The following is a 17,155-nucleotide window of genomic DNA, read 5'->3' as shown; positions in this document are numbered from 1 at the left end:
CGCTTCGTCTTCAATGTTTGTTTTTCCTCTTTTTGATCCACTTCCTTCTGTGATTTGGAGATGGATTTCTTTTCTCCGACCAGCTGTGTTGTAGAAATCACAGATTCCTCTTCGCAAATCTCCTTCTTTAAGGAATCTTCCTGATCACCTTCTTCTTTAGGCAGAGAAGTGTCCTGCTTTATAACATTTTCAGCACCAGACTTAGAGGGCTGTTCCTTCTCTGGAATGTCCTGCAGTACGGGGATCGATTCCTGTTTGGTATCCAGAGTAACATCTTCCATTCCAGTACTTTCAGCTGAAATCTTTAGATCAGCAGGGGCATGTTTCTCCAACCAGATGTGAAATGGTATCATTTTCTTCCTGTTGCGCCTAGTCGTTGGTGGCTGTTCCTTAGACTTAGAGGGCTGTTCCTTCTCTGCTATATCTATTGTCTCCTGCACTCCAGCCGTGGACTCTTCTTCACCGACCAGTGAATTGTTCTGCTTTTCAATATTTCCTGCAGAAATCGCTTGGTCAACAGGGACGTGTTCCTCCGACCAGGTTTTAAATGGTACCTGGTTCTTCTCATTGGACTCACTCTCTGGTGTCGGTCTGTCCCCTTTTTGATCCACTGTCTCCTGTGATTTGGAGATGGATTTCTTTTCTCCGACCAGCTGTGTTGTAGAAATCACAGGTTCCTCTTCACAAATCTCCTTCTTTAAGGAATCTTCCTGATCACCTTCTTCTTTAGGCAGAGAAGTGTCCTGCTTTATAACATTTTCAGCACCAGACTTAGAGGGCTGTTCCTTCTCTGGAATCTCCTGCAGTACGGGGATCGATTCCTGTTTGGTATCCAGTGAAACATCTTCCATTCCAGTACTTTCAGCTGGAATCTTTAGATCAGCAGGGGCATGTTTCTCCAACCAGATATGAAATGGTATCATTTTCTTCCTGTTGCGCCTTGTCCTTGATGGCTGTTCCTTAGACTTAGAGGGCTGTTCCTTCTCTGCTATATCTATTGTCTCCTGCACTCCAGCGGTGGACTCTTCTTCACTGACCAGTGAATTGTTCTGCTTTTCAATATTTCCTGCAGAAATCGCCTGGTCAACGGGGACGTGTTCCTCCGACCAGGTTTTAAATAGTACCTGGTTCTTCTCATTGGACTCACTCTCTGGTGTCGGTCTGTCCCCTTTTTGATCTACTGTCTCCTGTGCTTTGGCGATGGATTCATTTTCGATCACCACTGAAGTATCCTGCTGTTTGATATTTTCAGCAGAAGTCTTTAGCTCCTCAGGTGCGTGCAGCTCCCACCAGACTGCAAATGACACCTTCTTCTTCTTACGCTTGGGTGGCTTGGGTGGCTGTAATTCCCTTTCGACAATGTTGTTGGATGCAACCTCTTCAACTCTAGTTTGGTTGGACTCCATTATAACCTTTGCTTGTTTCAGGTACTAAGCTAAAATCACTTCTCTATAAACTCAGTAAAGATTTCACGTTAAACTTGATGTCAATCTCCAAAGAAATGTGCACCAAACAAAGCTGAAAATCTTACTGCGAACTGCTAAATAAATTCTCAAGAGAAATGTATCAACAACGGCTGCTAAACGGCTGTGATGAAAGTAGATCGATGTGACGAGCTTATATAATCGCTGGTGATGTCAGAATTCTGCTTTTGGAGTTATATTGTGATGTCACATTGTGATGTCACAGTTTCCTTCGATATTCAGAGTGGGCTTGTCTGATGGATTTTTTATTAACTCGGCGGATGCGCACGCAACGTGACTGCAGAAAGAGTCAGAGGGCTTTTAAACTGTCACTGGTTGCCATAGTTACCCCCCATGAACTTGATTTTTTGACATTGGTTAGCATGTTGTCAGCGTAGCTAGCCTAGGTTACTACAACTGTTTAAAATTGAGTGATAAAATAAGTTATGCTACCAAATTGACATTAGGAAACGGGATACTGCATTTTACTGTATTTTCCTGCTTTTTCCTTGGTCCAATAGTGACACTTAGTAGTCAACGTATGCTTTTATTTTGAAAAACGGCATATTTCTTATTCGTGTGTTTTGTGACATGCTGCACTTCCTGTTTGGGTCTAGCTGGGTTTTTTTTCTGAGAGAAACTGTTGTTTTATTTTGAAGAACTTGGAGGCTTGTACCTATTTGCTTAGTTAAATCCAGGTGGCGACTTTTTTTTTGGCCAGGCAGTGTATTTAATGCTCAAACTATTAAAACAGACAGTTATAAGTCATTTGATAGTGAATCTGCTATTTCTGTTTAAAGTTTGCAATATTGAAGATGCATTCAGTATTCATTGAATGCATCTTAAAAAGCAAGATAAAAACTTTTCATTTCTTGTCACCCCAATGCTTTAGTTGAAGATTTGAGTTTTTTAATTCTAAAAAAAACTAACAGACAATAGACCAACAAGGCAGTCAAAAATAGCTGTAAAATGCTCTAAGCCTCAGGTTCTTTTAAAAAGAAAAGCAGTGGCTTACACGGATTAAAAACTTAGCACATTAAGGTGTGCCTAAGAGGATGGCCGTGGATTCGCATCAAACTGTACTGCTAGAAATAGAAGGCGCAAGAAAAGGATGCTAATTATATGCTAATCACTCCAGGTGAGCTGGAGTGATTAGCATATTCACAGGTGATAAAGTAGAAGATCCTAAATCCAGCTCAGTAATCAGCGTTGGTTATGTGAAGCGATTGCGTTGCTGCTTTGGGAATTTCTAGGAAGTGATCGCGGTTGTCACATTTACATTGATCTCACTGCAATCTGGTTTTATTCAACACAGACAAGTTGGGACTGTTCATTCAACAAGTCTCTGGATATTACGAAATACACATATAAAGGCTGACAGCTGTTTGAACAGAAGTTTTATTTGTCTTTTCGATATTTCTGTATTCAAAATGTTCAAAACTTTTAACTAAGTTTCAGTGAGGGACGGGTTCATTGACAGGGTTCCAGCCTGATGGTGGTTTTCAGTCTCTACATCATGCATGGTGTGATTTTTCAACCTTAAACCCACAAATATGCAATATTAGTTTTTTTCATGAGCTGAGATTTTTCTTTGTTGCTTATTGCAAATGAGTGAAATGATAGCGCTTACTCTATGTAGTCCACAAATTACATAATGATTTTCCTTATCAAATGTTAACATTTGTATACGACATGTTACTCTTGTTGTATGCACTTCTGTCGCCAATGCCAAGAAATTAAATACTTACTTTGCAAGTAATTATTTTGATTTGTTGTGCCTTTCCTATATTTTTTAACTTTTTAGTACTGATTAAGTTAAAGTGTTTTTTAAAAGCTTTATTTTCTAACCTTTAAAGTCCTAATTTAAATTCTTAACCACTGCTTTCTTGTACACCAAATTATGTTCATGCAACCCATTATTATTCATATTCCTGATAGATTTAGATATCAAATAATTTCTATTCAACTTATAAGATGTTAAATAAAGTATATATTTAGACAAAACTTTTTTTATTCGCTTTTTATTAAAGAATAGCATTTCAGATGGTATTTAAATCCTACGCAATAATCAATGGAAAAAATATTTATTGGCATTCTAGCAGTGAATCTTGTTATTTTCAACCAGCTTTTTGCATGTTTCCAATGGCTGGGTCATCGCACAATGTTAACATCATCTTCAGTCAGAAGGGACATGCAGTTGAAATTATTTTAAACCTAAAGCCGTCAGCGGTATGAGTAATTTCAAGCTTATCCGCAGATCTAAACAAAAAACTTTTTGTAAATTAAAAGTTTGAATTTAAGAGAGTAGCTGCATTAATTTAAAAATATGTTTCACAAAATGTTAGCATTCTTGGAGGTGGCTGTATCTTTCTGAAGATTAGAATTACTTACAGGCAGAACCAATAATGCTAATTACACAGCCGCTGGCCTTCCCTGAAAACCGATCCAGCTTCATGTAGAGGAAAATGAGAGCAGACATTCGCCACAAAGACCTGTCAAGCTGCCAAAAACCTTTTTTATTTTTTTTAATTCTCCCCTTTTGCCTTTGAAGAAAAGACATGCCAGGAGCTTAGTGGAGACAGACAGCGTCGGTTTCATGTTGTTCTGAGGCTTTTGTCTGAGCTACAGGAGTCCAAAGTCACAGGTGTTAAACCAGACCCTCCCCAGTCTCCCAAAACACTTAGAGCCAGTGCATCACACCCTACTCAACCAGGCCTCCTGCCAGACATCATAGGATCACTGGCAGAAATAATGGAGCCTCATTTAGTAGATATTTATTTCTTCTTTTACAGAAAGACGTGAATGAAAGAAGGCTTGCTAGCTCCCTGCACATTTCATTCAATAAGAACAAGATAAATAAATTGTTTTAGAGAGGTATTAAACTATTCTAATAATCTTCACCATGAAGTTTAATAATGATCCTAATAAATTCAGATATTTTACGTTACAAATATAAATATTCCAGGTTTGGGAAGATTTTTGTCTTCAAAAACTACCAGAGGTGCTTGTACAGTGGATCCTCATAATCAGGTTTTTTTCTAGCATAGATAAAAAGAATAGTATTTTACATTTTATTTTAAAAACTATGAGAAATTTAGATATAGCTACATTAAAACATAAGCTACTTGAGATAGAGAATATGGATATGTATTTAATCTCCAGCACTAGTTTTAGCTATTAATACAGAAATAGATCTGAGAAAAAAATACTGTTGTCAGACACAGATAAAGAGAAGCCAATACATCTGATAAATCATACAATTCCTTTGTATATATAAGAGGGGTTCTAGAACAGGTCTCTGTGGCACTCCAAGCATTATGGATCCTAGCAATTAATCAGAAATGTTTACTATGTTTAGTCCTTTAAATAAAACAAAAACTCTTTCTATTTCATTGTGGTTATTGTACATAAACACAAATATCTGAAAACCATCTGACATAACCTGTTCAGACTGAATTGTGAGTCATATTTTCTCATGCTCAGTCATCTTTCTGTTCCCTCGTCAGGAGTACTAAAGGACTACCTGCGTGAACTTCCCTATCCTCTAATCACCAAGCAGCTGTATGAGGCGGTGCTGGAGACCATGGCCACCAGGCCCCTGAAGATGGCCGCTGCGGGGTGCGAGAACGATCCGGCAGACTCGGAGTATACCGTGAGCCTGCTGGAAATCCTACCGGAGGTGGAGAGGGTAAGATAAAAATACGGCCGTCACTCCGCTGTGTCCTACAGTTTAATGACGGAAGATACATTTACAAAGGAAGCTATGAGAGAGGTCACTGTGGCTAAGCTGCTGGCGGCTGTGGAATGACGGCAATGCCCAAGATTGCTACCGTTACAACGACATTACGTGTGTTTTCAGCGTAGTGATAATAGCAGTGCTAAGTGGTTTGCAGGGCTGTACATGTCATTCTTGGAGGAAAGTCTAAAGTTTATTACTGACAATGCACCTAACAAACAGTTTAATGTCTCAGCTGCGAAGAAACATAATTACTGTTATGTTAGCAATAAAATCAGCCTATAAAGATATATATATATAGTAAAATGTTAAATGCTTTGGTGCAAATTATAGATTTACAGCTGAGAGTCAGTTGACCTACTTGGAACAAAAATTAAAATGATACTAAAATGATGAAATCAAAAAATGTCAATAGTAAAACTATGAGAGTATCTTTAATACTGTCTACAAAAAGTTCAGGGTAGTAGGCATTGTTGCTAAGAAATAAAAATATTGTGCGTGAATAAATAGATGTGCACATGGTTAAACGTATACTTTAACATCTTATAATTAAATTTTAGCTTTCTGTTTTCTTGAAAGGAGTTTGTTAGCATCCCACTTCTTGACTTCCTTGGTTCCTTTGGTTTTGGACTCTGGCAAGCCCATTTTAAAACTTCAGTTGGTCTTTGAAACTGTTGATAATTTTATCCACATCAACGAAAACCCAGTTCCATTTAGGACTGTTTTAAATGAATATTTTAGTGATCGAGTAATCTATTGATTATTCTTACGATTAATCGAGTAACCGGATTAAAAAAAAGATTAAATAAACAGCTCCGGGAGGAGAAAAGCTGCCGTACTCCAGGTATCGCGGCAAACATTTTAAGGATGCTTATTGATCCCCCGAAAAACGACAAAGACCATGACATCATCACCAATCAATAAAATCCTCCCAGGCCGAACTTGAAAACTGGATGTTATGCTGCTAACACATAGCTTTCGTCAGCAACTCAGGCGGAAGTGAGAGCGCTGCGCAGCGCAAGTAATCACCCGGCCGGAACACGGTGCGCTAAATAATAAAATAGAACTTAACGAAGCTTCGAGGCAGATAAATTTTCCTCGAGGAATTTTAATAATCGAGGTACTCGGATCACTCGAGGAATCATTTCAGCTCTAGTTTCATTATGTGGGAAAGTAATGGTTTATGGTAAACAGCCTGTACTTGTATAGCACCTTATCAAGTCCAAGGACTGAAAAGCGCCTCACCCTACAATCAGACATTTTCCCATTTAACCAACAGCAGCAGGAAAGGCAGGAGAAGTGACTTACAAGGACACTACGACTGACGGACAGGCTTCAACCTTCTGGTTAGAGGATGAATGTCCAACAAAGAAAAGACTTCTGTCATCCAAGCACACTTCTTAGTCCAAACATTACAGGAAAAACAGAAGATACAGAAGACATGTAAATAAATAATTTCAAAATTTTTCTTCCTTTAAGGTGATAAACATTATGCAGAAGTTAAGCAAAAACTAAACTGGTTTGTAAGAGGAGAAATTGAAAAGTAAAAAAGGTCTGATAACTGGGCTTCTTCCTGACCGGTTTCCACCTTTCATCAGTTCATAATAAAATGTTCGATTTTGTAATGTCACTGTTTCCTAACGTTTTACTCCACTTATGATTATTTTGACTGCTTTGTGCTTTGTACCTATATCCTGACTTTCTATAATAATATATTTTCCTTTGTAACCTGTCTGTAACTACTTCAGCTAAAGGACACAAATACATTAAGATTGATTAAGGTTAATTGAACTGAAGGGCTTGGTGTATCTGAAAAAAACTGCAGGCATCCGATCAAAGATGTGGCGTCCCTTTATTATCATTCAACTTACAATTCTTGATGCAGCAAAACAACCAGTAATCAGAAAATATCGAACTTAGAACTCCTTTCTGATAATACAGTTGCTACAACTACTGAACTACTGCAAAACTATATGAAAAACATGTTCTGCCCCCTTCTAGAACATTCCCACCCATTAAGGCTCTGATAGGTTGTTGTCGACCATGATTGACAGGCAGACCAGCCAATCACGGTTCAGACAAGCCTACAAGGCGAAGTCCAGCGAAGCTGTGGTATTTTCCACATTAATCATACTTCACTTTAAAGGAAGAAAAACTTTTAAATTATTTACAGTTTGACAGGGTTTCCCCCAGAAAATCTGCTAAGCTCCGTGGCAACGGTGCCAGGGCAGTCGTCCAGTGCCCCACTGCGTTTTTGAGTTTAAAAAATCTATAAAGTTGACGTGAAATTTGAAAATATCACAAGGTAATTATGTGTTATTGAAAGATACTATTAACTGTATCTAAACATCAACTATAAAGTCTAAAAAAAGCTAAATATAAAAAAATATGATTAAAATAAATGTAACACAGTCTTCCATGTGTTTGCATTCTGTTCATACTATGTTGCCATTGTGCTTCCAGCAGTTTCACAAAAGAACATCTTCAACATGTCCTTGCTATCACTGTTACTGGTGTATAGAAAAACCTTTTGATAAATATAGAAACGATGCTTAGCCTGGTGGGGCGCACATAAAGCCCGCCAGGCTTACAACACGCCGAGGGAAGCCCTGATTTGATCTCATTTCTTACCTCGAAAATGTAGCATTTTAATAAGAGGGGATCACTTTGTAGATCCTCTGTTTCCTGCTCCTGCAACAGATTAGCTTGATGAAGAAGAAGCTTCACTCTGATACTCCTCTGCTGCCGACAGTGGTAATACTGAAACTACTAATCAGCATAATGACATGTCTTATTTGTCCACGCTTATGTGTGTGTCTGCATTAGATGACTTTGCGGAAGCTTCTAGACCACTTGAAGCGCGTGGCGTCCTACCAGGAAATGAACAAGATGACATGTCAGAACCTGGCAGTGTGTTTTGGCCCAGTGCTGCTCAGCCAGCGTCAGGAGGCGTCGTGCCACACCAACCGCGTCTTCATCGACTCAGAGGAGCTTGCCAGCGCCCTGCACTTCAAAAAGCACATTGAAGTCCTGCACTACCTGCTGCAGCTCTGGCCAGGTGAGCCCGACGTCCTTTTATGTTGCTTTTTTGATTCACTTACATTCAAGTCGTGCAGCTCCTTTTTATGGAATAGTTTACAAATTATTACCAGCTTTGTGGCTCAGCTCTTAAAAAGAACTGATGTGGGACTGGGCTGCTTTGATCACTGAGGTTACAGACTGGCATGAGTGTGGCTGATAGACGCCGACCGCCATCTTTGGTTTTTCTGGGATGTAACTCTCCACATGGGCTTTATTGTGGTGGCTGAGCCAATCAGAGCCAAGCCAGCAAGCCCAAAGTAAACCCAATTTATGAGGCGTATCCTCGCCGTTCTATGACAGATCAGTCCTCCAGCAGAGTCCCAGCTTTCCTCTGTGCGGCCCATCTGTCAGCCGCCACAGCTGTTCCTGCTGGCTGCAGCTGTCTGCTGTGAAGTATGAAGGAACCCAAAGATTATTCCAGAAAGCACTTAAGATCAGGGATGATAAATGTTGCAATTAAGGAAAAGTTTATGCTAAATGCAGGTTTACTGCATTTCTTTTGACATTTAGTAAACAATTATGTCATCCCTACATGAAAACTGTATTTTTATACATTTTGAAATTCAAGAAATATGTTCCAACCATTCCCAAACTGAAAGTAATGCAATAGTATTGGTTGCTTTCTTGAATAAAACAAAATTATGTCAAATTTTAAAAACACAATCTTGCTACAAACCTCTCTTAGATTGGATTACAGAAGCTCATTTGTAAAATTTTAGGCATCCATCTATTTCTACTTGAGCCTGCTAAATGTAGCTGCATCCTCTGAATCCTGCTCTTAACTGACTCTGTTTTAAATGCTTAAGGAGCTATTTTAGAAGTAGCTAATGGTAGCTGCATTGAGTTTCATGGGAGAGATGAAAAATATGTAAAAAAAATATGTAAAAAAAATTAAAGGGTGAAACAAAAGTGATGAAATTACAAACAATGTCTACCCAAAAGAAATGTAGCGTTAAAGTCTCCAGTTTGAAATTGAGTGCATTAAGAAAATATTTCTATCTTCATTTATCCAGTGAGGAACATAAAATCAATAGAGTAGCAGATAGTAGTTGGTTGGAGATCCAACAGTCCGGCACCCTACCCAAGGATTTAAAGGTGTTCTTTAAGTTATTGCAGAAGTGAATACCTGCTTGTGATAAAAACAATTTCAAAACACAAACATTATAAATTCAGATATACATTTTCTGCAGTTGTTCTGCTCAGAACTGACACAGACGTGGATCAAAACACTCGCCCCACCTTGGAACATGTGCATTAAAGTGGTTTTTGCTGTCAGAACTTGCTTTTAAGATTCTTTATCTTTCTAAAATAGAATATTGATTCCTAATAACTAGAGCTACAACATATAAAAACAAGCATAAAACAAATCCAGAAAGGAAGCCTGTAAGATGTAATAAAGGATATAGGAGAGGAAGCACAGGATGAATTTTATATATATCAGAAAAACATATTTCTTTCTTTTTAGGCCCATACATCTGGATAGAAATAAAGTGAGCTGGTTTTAAGTTTTAGACTAAAGCAATTACTAAGAAGAGTTTCTGGTCTTTTCTGGCTGCCGTCTGTAATAACTTCTACAAAAAGCTTTCATTCCAGGTTCAAGCTTTTGTTTACACCCTCACCTCCATTCCATCCTCTTCCCCAGCACGGACTGGAGGACGCCTGGACTGTAATTAAAGACATTCCAGACTTAACCTTACCCTTCAGCCCCCGGAGCTTCACCCTAACATTTCACAATCATTATGAGATATTTTCAGCCGCCACTTCACGCCTCTCACACACACATACCAAACGCGATTCAAAGCCGCGTTGAGCAACATGCGCATGGGGGCAAAGGCGATGGCATCCGACGGCTGCTGGTGGGAAAACACTGGAGGCATTTACAGAATGCGTGAGAGAGCGGGCAAAGCTGATGGACAGCTATATGTTGGGCGTGTTTTCTAACTGTGAGAGGGAAAGGGCTTGTGTTTGTAATGACAGGAACAACATGAGGGAAGTGTATTTGTTTACGCCAGCGCTCTGGTTGAGCTTTAACATGGTCTGGGACAATCAACATCTAGTCACTGTTTACTGGACTGTTTCTATTAATAAATTAAGTACTTCAACTTAAATATAAGATTTTTTTTGCACACATTTAGTTTCACAAAGTAAAATAAGAGAATATTATTGAATTGTAAACATCTTTTTGCAAATATCTGAAAAATACCATTTGTTTTGTAAATCTGTCCGATTTCATTGTGAAAAGTGTTAGAAAGACCAGAAAAGATGGAATAGAAGCAAAATATAGACGTTTTTGGAAGGAAGAGTCACTCGTAGTTTAATTATGAATAAGTTCGTAAGATGATGAATGAAATAAAGTTGCATCCAGGTGACATTTTTGAGCCAGGAAAGCTCAAAGATAAAATAGTTTAGGTGTGAAGCTTTACAGTATGAAATCGACAGGAAGTGCTCAAATTGAGCTGCTGCTAACTTCCCTATCCAGATGGACTGAGCTGCTTTTTCTGTAAGATCATAGTTTCCTTTATTTCCCCATATCTTCTCATTGCCTGAACTCCTTGGCACATGCACACTCTCACAGTTGTCTTCCTAGCGGCCAAATAATTGTGGGTTCAATTACTCAGAAGACAAAGTAATCCATTCTGCATTTTAAAAAAAGTACACAGGCCTCTCCTGGGTTTTTGTGAAATAACAATTATAGGCAAAGAGAAATTATTTCAGAACTTTTGCCACCTTTAATTTGACATCTAAACTGTATAATCTGCCAGATTGTGAAGGATTGTGCACAGACCTTTTCAGATTATTTCAACCTTATATCACAAATTCCATATGTGATTTTAAGAAAGCAAGATATTCTCACAGTTTCTTATAATGGCTCAAAATGTTTCAGACTTCTGAAAACAGTTAATAGAAATTAACTAAAGTTAATTTCTAAAATTAAAATTGAAGTTTTTCAGTTCCTTCTTATCCTTCTTTTAATTCTTTAATTCATGCCATTAGTGAATCATGTCTGAAACTTGAACAACATTGTCTCTGAATAGGGAAAATAATGTCTGTGTGCCTCAAGTGAAAATTGCTTAAGTGTGTAGCCTCAGGACTGCTGTTGGGTTAGAACATATATTTAATGTAGAAACCTTTGAGATGACAAAAAAAAAAAACTTGACATAACTCAGCATTTCTGTTCTGGGAACACTGGAAAAAAAATGTTTCAAAAAACAAGCAAAATTTGTGATCTCTTTATGACTTTATTTTCTAAGTACAGAACGTGACTCTTAACGCCATAACTGTGTTTTATTCTTTTCCAACACAGTAAGAAATGGTACATAGAGATAAAGACAGACAGGTGATCAGACTGACTGTGTGATCACTCACTCTTCCTTTTCATGGGGCAGTCACGTGATTTTTTTCCATGGGGCATCACTATGGTTAACTTTTACATTTTATTCAGTCAGCAACAGGCTGGCAACAAAATCACAAAGTGTGGGGTGTGACTTTAGCATGCGCCCGATTTGGCATGTTCTTTCATTTGATAAAAATTACTGCCTAGACGCCTTTAAATAGCAGCAAGCAGTTCCTCCATAAAATGAGCACGATTTACAGAAATTAATTCTTTTGCTCTGGAGGGTTTTATTGGTGCTCAGATCATCCAAAATCACACAATGCCTGATTTTTTTCTTCAAAGTCACAACAAAAAAAGACAATTCTGTCTTTCTGGAAGGAAATCTCTTATTTGCTCTTATTTTGCCCCCAAGCTGGAGTGCTTTTGCCTTCTTTGTATTGAAATAAAAGGGAAGCAACAAAGGAAGCCACTTTATGTGAAGCACCCAACAGGCTGAGCCCTACAGAAGCTAAAACTTTCTCTTTTCAAACCTTTGGCTTTTATTTGCTTATGATTTGTAATTGTTGGTTTCAATCAGGAACATTGTCAATCAATGTAAAATAAGATATTCTGCAAAATCATAATTTATTCAAATCTTAATTTGGGTTTTATACAGTGCATATCTGAATAACTTCTATTTTTACTGCAGCATCTGTATAGATTGTAACATGATTAAAAAGCTGCTTTGTTTCTGTAATTCAATTCAATCCTAACTCCACAAAGTGTTTTTGGTTAAAGTTTTTATTTTGGTTAATGTTTTACAGCTAAAATAAACTGAAATTTTGTTTTTCACTTCACTATTCACTTGTCAGAAAATTTTGATATTGCATAAAAGCAATCTAAAATTATTCTTATTACTGAAATATTGAATAGTTTTCTACTAAACTACAACTTTAGTCAATAATCATGAACATACTTCATTATTAATAAGTCATTATTATTATTATTATTATTATTATTATTATTATTATTATTATTATTAGTAGTAGTAGTAGTAGTAGTAGTACACAGAAATTACTACTACCAATAGTATTATTACTTTTTTTTTTTTTTTTACCAAAAATCACATCTTTTTTCCAAAAGATGATTTTGGAAAAAAATGTCTTCAGCCATTACACTGGGAAGGTGACGAGAACATAATTCTGCATTTCTGCATTTAAAAAAATTCTTATGTAAAAGTCTTATGTAATATTAAAATTTTCTGAAAAATGTTATTTTCATTAGTTGATCCAAATTAACAGAAATAAAAGCTTGAAATATTTCAAACTTATATAACATAAGTTTCGCTTTATAAATTGAATTACTGAAAAAAACCTATTCAGATGCACCTTTAATTACTTTTTTTCTGGGCCTTTAAACAAATCTTCCATGCTAACTTTTATGAATTTGTATTTATTCTATGATAGTCTGATTAATTTATTCTGTCTTTTATCTCTCCCTGTAGTTGTGGACCCAAATGACCAATCGTCTCTTCGGTTCCCTGCAGCCTCTGAGGCTCCAGCCGCCTTCGACCTTCTGTCAGCCCCTCCTCTGAGACGTCGGAAAGAGCGCCCCCAGTTTTTAAACCTCAGCGAAGCAGAGATGGCCGGCGTCCTGCGGCCCAAACCGGGACGTCTGGACAGTCCCAGCAACAGATATGCTGGCGACTGGAGCGGCTGTGGTGAAAGTTACTTCCCCTCTGAACTGCTGCTTCCTCCCAGTAAAGAAGAAGCAGACTACGACGATGTGCCATCTGAAGACACAGAGGCGGTCGAGGAAGCCCACAAGAAGGACGCAGCAGAGGAAGATGACCAGGAGAGGGACACAAGTCCTGCGTCTGATCCCCATATGGAGGAAGAACCTCAAAGAGAGGAGTTTGTGAAAAAGGAAGAAAATGGAGAAGAAGAGGAGGAGGAGAAAGAAAGCGAGAGCGACAGTTCAAACAACACGCCGGCTTTTGAAGAGGAGGAGGAGGCGGAGGAGAAAGTGTTTAACCACATCCTCCCAGCTCGGCTTCCTAAAGAGCACGCTTACCAGGCATACATGAAGATCCAGGACATCAGTCCTGTTCTGAGTAACAGGGTGAACCTGAGAGACCTGCAGGAGAGCATTGACACCCTAATAGGAAACCTAGAACGAGAGCTAAACAAGAACAAGCTCAACGTCGGATACTGACTACTACGCAGGCACACACGCATATCCATTTGTAGACCCATAAACACAGATGAGGTTTGAGGAGAACCTACTTTACTGATCAAGGTGCTTCGCAAACACCCACAGTGTTTCCACAGGAATCCTGTGGCTTGTGGTGCTGCTGTAATAAGTTACAAGGTGAGAGGAGAAGAAATGAAACAGGGCACTTCTAGAATTTCTACCTTACCCACAAACATTCCATCAATTTTTTGGGGTTTTTCATGTGTCTTACATTATGTGGTTTGTTTTGGTTTGCATTCTTTCCTGTTCTGTGTTCCATGTTGTTATTGTTGCTTTTCTTCTTATTAGAAGAACCCATTGACCCCTCAGGGGTTTAAAAGGTGCCTTAATTGTGTGAAGGTGGTGCGTCAAGAGGAAAATCCACCCTGAAAGAAAATACATTATCTCCTGACAGCTTGATTGTACAAACTAAATAACATCTTTGAATATTTTAATTGTCGGTTCTACAATTTTGGCAACGGACTACAGACCGGTCTTAATTTCAATATCCAAAAAGTTTTGGTTTTAATGATTGAAGCAGATATTTTTTTGACCGGAGAAATAATTTAACAAAAGAAATTGAATTCACATCTGTTTCAGAGCTGCTACCTGTTACTGCCTGTTTTGATTGAGTGCTGATTAAAGCAAGCCAAGTTTTTAGGAGAAACGTGTCATTTTCTTTTATTAAGGTGGATTTCCTTTTTAAGGCAACTGAGAGCTTTTCTGTCGAGGTACAAGAATATTATACAACATTAATGCACTTATTAGGCAGGTGGCTGTGTAGATTATCATGCTTCTTAGTGTTAGAATGAATATGACTGTGATTTGAATAAAGTGAGAAAATGGGCCAGTGGAAAACTCCTCTTAAAGACAAAAAATAAACATGAATTTCTGTTGTGCAAGGGTTTTGATGAACATCTCATACTGGAGGTCATAAAAGCAACCAAATGCTAAATTTACTTATTTGATTTCTTATTGGGTGGGAATTTTGACACATTTTTCTTTGGTAGCTAAACTTCTTTTAGTTTAGCATAAAAGTTAGAGGCAACTAGCTTTGTAAAACAGAAAGACATTTTCTCTTTAGTCATCTTTGTGCTCATCTACAGCAAAAGATAATGTTTTCATTTGGTAAATAAATATAAGTTGCAGTAATAGAGAAATTAGCTTTTTTTTTTTTTAGCTTAGCATGAAGATCCAAGCTAGCTAGCCCAACTTTGAAAAAGGAAAAGAAAGAAAAAGGCTTTTTCTTTATGCTTTTTAAAACAAACTAAAATGAATGTGGGGTTGGTCTTCTATTCGACAACAGAAGACCATAAGCTAAATAATTAAACAGATGATGTCAACATACGTTTTCTGTAGCGATATTTAGAAGGCCTCATCAGGTTAGCATCTGTTACCTTGCTGCCTAGAGCAACAAAGGAGGTTTTCATCAAACCAGGGATTCAGAGTGATCAGTATTTAACCTATATGGACATATATACATATGGATATGTATATAATTATATAAATGTATTTGGAGTATATTATTTTTACATCCTATATTTCAATGGCGTATTTAAAAAGCTTCTGATGACCTTGTAGTGTTGACGGCAGTCGTGTAAATCTCCCTTTGAGCTACCTGTACACATCTTAATGTGCTGGACTAATGGTACAACTCTAGCTGTAAAATATGATAAAATGCTATTGGTGTTGTTATTATGTTGTGTATATATTTGAGCTAATCTGTGTCTGGTGGACTGAGATGTGTTCATGACTTTTGGTGTGTTTTTTATGGTACTGAACGTTGCATGGTCAAAAGCTTTACCAACATAAGCAAGGCTCTGTCTGATCTGCCATTGTATTTCATATTTATGTGTAAAATAAGACTATTTTATAATGTATGCTTATTTGTTTGACCACTTGTTACGTAGATAAAGTGATGACTGGATTGCATTTTCTTCTAAAGGACGTAGAGGCGGAGATTGATTAAGATGCACAAGATTTTTTTTATAAATATGGTACCATAGTCAAAAAGTGACTACATTATTACTACATGATATCCTCTGGGCCCTCTTATAAATTTATTTGAATTTTAAGGTCATACTGTAATTTTTATCATTTGAAAGAAGCTTGAACTAAAAAAAGTAACTTAAGTATAAGATCAGTTGTAGTCTTGACCCATCTGGAGAAAGCAAGTGAGATTGAGCAAAATCTTATGAATAGTTTAAAAAGAAATAAGTTGTTGGCTCTATTTATTAAGTGTGACTTTGTTCATCTGCCTTATCAGAAATAATTGTCTGTTTCACCAAACAATATTTAGTCACAAGCATTTTCCAGATTTTTTTTAAGAAGTCTTGGGTTACAGAATTTAAATAGTTGTGTCAAAAATGCATAGAAGTCTGCTTATTGTGACAGACTGTAATGTATTCTTTAAAACCTTATAATCATAGACCTTAATATTTAGGATAAATGCAAACAAACTGAATTTTTCTATAAGATTCAACTTTATGGAAGCGGCAAACTCAAATTAAAAAGTATGTTTTTCAGTGGATTTTTTAAATGTCATTTTTTTTTATGTCATTTGTCAGTGAACTGCTGAGGGAGTTTAATAAAATATCCTCAGCAAAGTTGCTTTTAAACTGTCTGCCTGCAAAGAGAACAGAAAAAAATGCTGAGTAGTATTCATAAAACTCACGGAGGAAGATTAGTTATTTTCATCCATTTATTAAATATGCAGACTGTACTTTGAATCCAAGAAACACTTAAGTGATAATATGAGATCTAATAGTAAGGTCGATTACAAACAGCATGGATCCATTGGTTGCAGCACATTGTTGTTATATTTGTTATTACAAATTACATTTGCCTTGTTTTGTTGCATCACGTTTTAGATATAATCCTTCATTTCTGTCTCATCCTCTTTGTCCTTTAGAGAAGAAAGTGCCACACTGAACGCACCTCTAAACTGATCAGATAAGTGCTTTGTATCGAACCCGAACAACATGGTCATAATAAAGATATTATTTTACATTCATGTTTGGTTGCTGCATGTTTTCGAACTCTCTGTTTAGTTTGTATTTGCTTTCCTCAAAATTCAACTTTTATAACAAATTTAAACCTAAATTTGGGTGTAGATAAAAAGATTTAAAGTACTATAATGTATAAAATCAGTGGTTTGGTTAACTGGAAAACATACATTGGAAAATTATTTTCAGGTTTGCATTGATTTTATGCAATGCAAACCTGTATAAAAGGTTTGCATTATAACAAATGATAATTAGCATTTGTTTTAGTGCAGTATATTTCTTTTTTATGTTTTATGTTACTACCATTTGTTTTGAAAACCAAAAC

General features: G+C 37.1%; 1 protein-coding gene across 2 annotated transcripts in view; it reads left to right on the top strand.

Moving 5' to 3' along the window:
- Positions 1-16,838, top strand: part of syde2 (synapse defective 1, Rho GTPase, homolog 2 (C. elegans)) — a 55,393-nt gene extending 38,555 nt beyond the window's left edge. For both annotated transcript variants that reach the window (XM_032572430.1, XM_032572431.1), the window contains exons 6-8: positions 4,970-5,151; positions 8,026-8,257; positions 13,098-16,838. In XM_032572430.1, coding sequence (XP_032428321.1) covers positions 4,970-5,151; positions 8,026-8,257; positions 13,098-13,807 — 1,124 coding nt within the window. In that variant the 3' untranslated portion in view covers positions 13,808-16,838. The remainder of the gene's footprint in view (positions 1-4,969; positions 5,152-8,025; positions 8,258-13,097) is intronic.
- The last annotated feature ends 317 nt before the right edge of the window (positions 16,839-17,155 follow it).

Source organism: Xiphophorus hellerii, chromosome 9 (assembly GCF_003331165.1).
Source record: "Xiphophorus hellerii strain 12219 chromosome 9, Xiphophorus_hellerii-4.1, whole genome shotgun sequence".
Taxonomy (NCBI): Eukaryota; Metazoa; Chordata; class Actinopteri; order Cyprinodontiformes; family Poeciliidae; genus Xiphophorus; species Xiphophorus hellerii.
This window is presented reverse-complemented; position numbering and strand designations above follow the sequence as displayed.